This window comes from Macrobrachium nipponense, chromosome 5 (genome assembly GCF_015104395.2).
Source record: "Macrobrachium nipponense isolate FS-2020 chromosome 5, ASM1510439v2, whole genome shotgun sequence".
NCBI classification, from domain to species: Eukaryota; Metazoa; Arthropoda; class Malacostraca; order Decapoda; family Palaemonidae; genus Macrobrachium; species Macrobrachium nipponense.
In genome coordinates this window covers 31,619,637-31,621,805 of record NC_061107.1, presented here as the reverse complement: position 1 = coordinate 31,621,805, position 2,169 = coordinate 31,619,637, and the positions used below count along the sequence as shown (strand labels likewise).

The following is a 2,169-nucleotide window of genomic DNA, read 5'->3' as shown; positions in this document are numbered from 1 at the left end:
ACGAGTCAAAGTCCTCCACAATTTTGGTTAATCAAAGTCTGTTTCTTCTGGTTTTTCTTGGCTCTCATCCTGAGAGCTGGTCCTCCTTCCTACGAACAGCTGTTGGGTGTCATTCCTTCTATCTGACGAACCATTTTAAGAATTCTCTTTTATATCTGCATTAATTTCTTCACTTTTTCTTTGCTTTCAGTGATTGTATTCTCTTGTAGATTCTATAAATGTTGCTGGCCTCGTTTATCATAATATTGTCTATAAGTTTTTCTGCTCTACACTTCGTGCTTGCATTAACTTCTTTATTAAAACGTTCAATGAATCTTTTTAATTCCTCGCTCATAAGCTGCATGCTGTTTGGCCCCTGTGTCTTTGTTTCAATGCCGACTGATCTGCTGCATGTATCCTGAGACTTTTTCCTATTTAGTCTCAAATCTATTCTTTTCTGTTTTGTCTTTCTTTTTCTTTTGGGTCTTGCATCCGATAGAATTTTTCTTTCTCCTGGTTGAAGGCAGCAATGTCCATCCTGAGCATCTCTTGCTCTGTGATGAGTTCCTCTTTTTCTTTTCTTAGTTCTCCTCTCATTTCATCGACTTGGATATAGAGGGCTTCCCTATCCAATTTCAAGTCCATTGCTTCCTTAGCGACCCTCTCGAGATTCTCGGTGAGGTTCTCTTCTTCCCTTATCAGTTCTTCTTTCTTGTCAATGTAGTCCAAGTAGAACGTCTTCTTCTCTTTTTGGAGGGCTTCCCTATCCAATTTCAAGTCCATTGCTTCCTTAGCGAGCCTCTCCTGCTTCTTGGTGAGGTTCTCCTTTTCTCTTATCAGTTCTGCTTTCTTGTCAACGTAGTCCAAGTAGAACGTCTCTTTCTCTTTCTGGAAGGCTTCCCTATCCAATTTCAAGTCCATTAATTCCTTAACGAATTTCTCTTCATTCTTAATGAGATTCTCTCTTTGTCTTCTCAGTTCCTCTCTCTTTTCCTGGTTGAACGTTCCCTTTCAGCTTCAAGAGTACGCCTCTCATTATTCAAAAGCTCTCTCCCTTCGTCGAACTCTTTCATCTTTTCATTGAGGGCGTTCCTTTCCTCTTGGACTTGCTGTAGGAGTTGCTGCCCGACGATGTTGGCGAGAAAGGGTTCAGCCTCATTGATGCTGGTGAAGATATCACGTCTCCTGGGAATCTCCCGACCTTGGAACTCTCCTCTCTGCTGCCTCTCTGGGGAAAGCTCCTGTGGCGAAGATTCTCCGGTTTTCTCCCATGAAACAGCTCTGTCGTCTGGTCTATATGCAAATCCAATAGGGGACGAATGTTCTACAGTCCTCTCCGTTCCTTGTCTGGCCATTGCTGGTTCATAAGTTTCGCATTGACCCAGAGTCTGGCACCAACATTTGTGGGCTTTTTCCGTGAGGAATTGAATGTCTCCCTCTTTCGCTCTTTGGAGGAGCCACAGGTGTCTCTGCAAGTGTTTAATCAGCGAGTAGTGGCTTTCTCTATAGCTGTCGTCAATGGCTTTTAATTGTGCCGACAATTTCTTCATTAAATTATTCCTCTCCATGAGAGCGTTCCTCCAACCTCTCTGCCTAAAGCACCCCTTCCTCTCCCGAACTTTATTGAAGTCCTTAGGCAGCGCAGCTTGACAGGCGCAGTTCTTGATATTTCTGATCACAACTCTGAGCTCATCGGCTGAAGCAATGTCGAGGTCCCAGATGTGACTCTCCAGGTGATCTATGGCCTCGAGATTTGCCGAAGTTGGATGCTTTCTTTCGATCTGCACCATCAGCTCATAGATCAAGTCTTCCCTTTGTTCGTTCATCGTCCTCCGTTTCATGGCTTGGCATCGGCAGTTCTTGGTCTCTGCCACGACTGCGCCCATTGCGCCTACTCCAGCCAACTGGAGGTCCAATAAGTGACCATCCAAGTGATATATCATGGAGCGATTTTCTTCGGTTGGATCAAGGCCTTCCACTTGTACAAACAGTTCATCCATTAGAAGTCTCTTTTCAGCCAGCAACTTTGTCAGTTTGCTTCGGCCAATGCGAGGCTCTGACATCTCGTCCTTTCTTTTCTTCTGCTCTAAAACTTGGCAGCGGCACTGCTTGACTTTTTCAATCACCAGTTTCATATTGTGCCTTTTGGCCGCTTCAAGTTCAGAGACGTGTCTGTCCAAATGGTTTATC

At 44.4% G+C, this 2,169-nt stretch overlaps 1 protein-coding gene across 1 annotated transcript; it reads right to left on the bottom strand.

Annotated features, from left to right (window-relative positions):
* Window positions 1-426: 426 nt before the first annotated feature.
* Window positions 427-900, bottom strand: LOC135215750 (golgin subfamily A member 6-like protein 7). Its single transcript, XM_064250704.1, has one exon. It carries the CDS (start codon window positions 898-900, stop codon window positions 427-429), a length of 474 nt encoding a protein of 157 aa, XP_064106774.1.
* Between the last annotated feature and the right edge of the window lie 1,269 nt (window positions 901-2,169).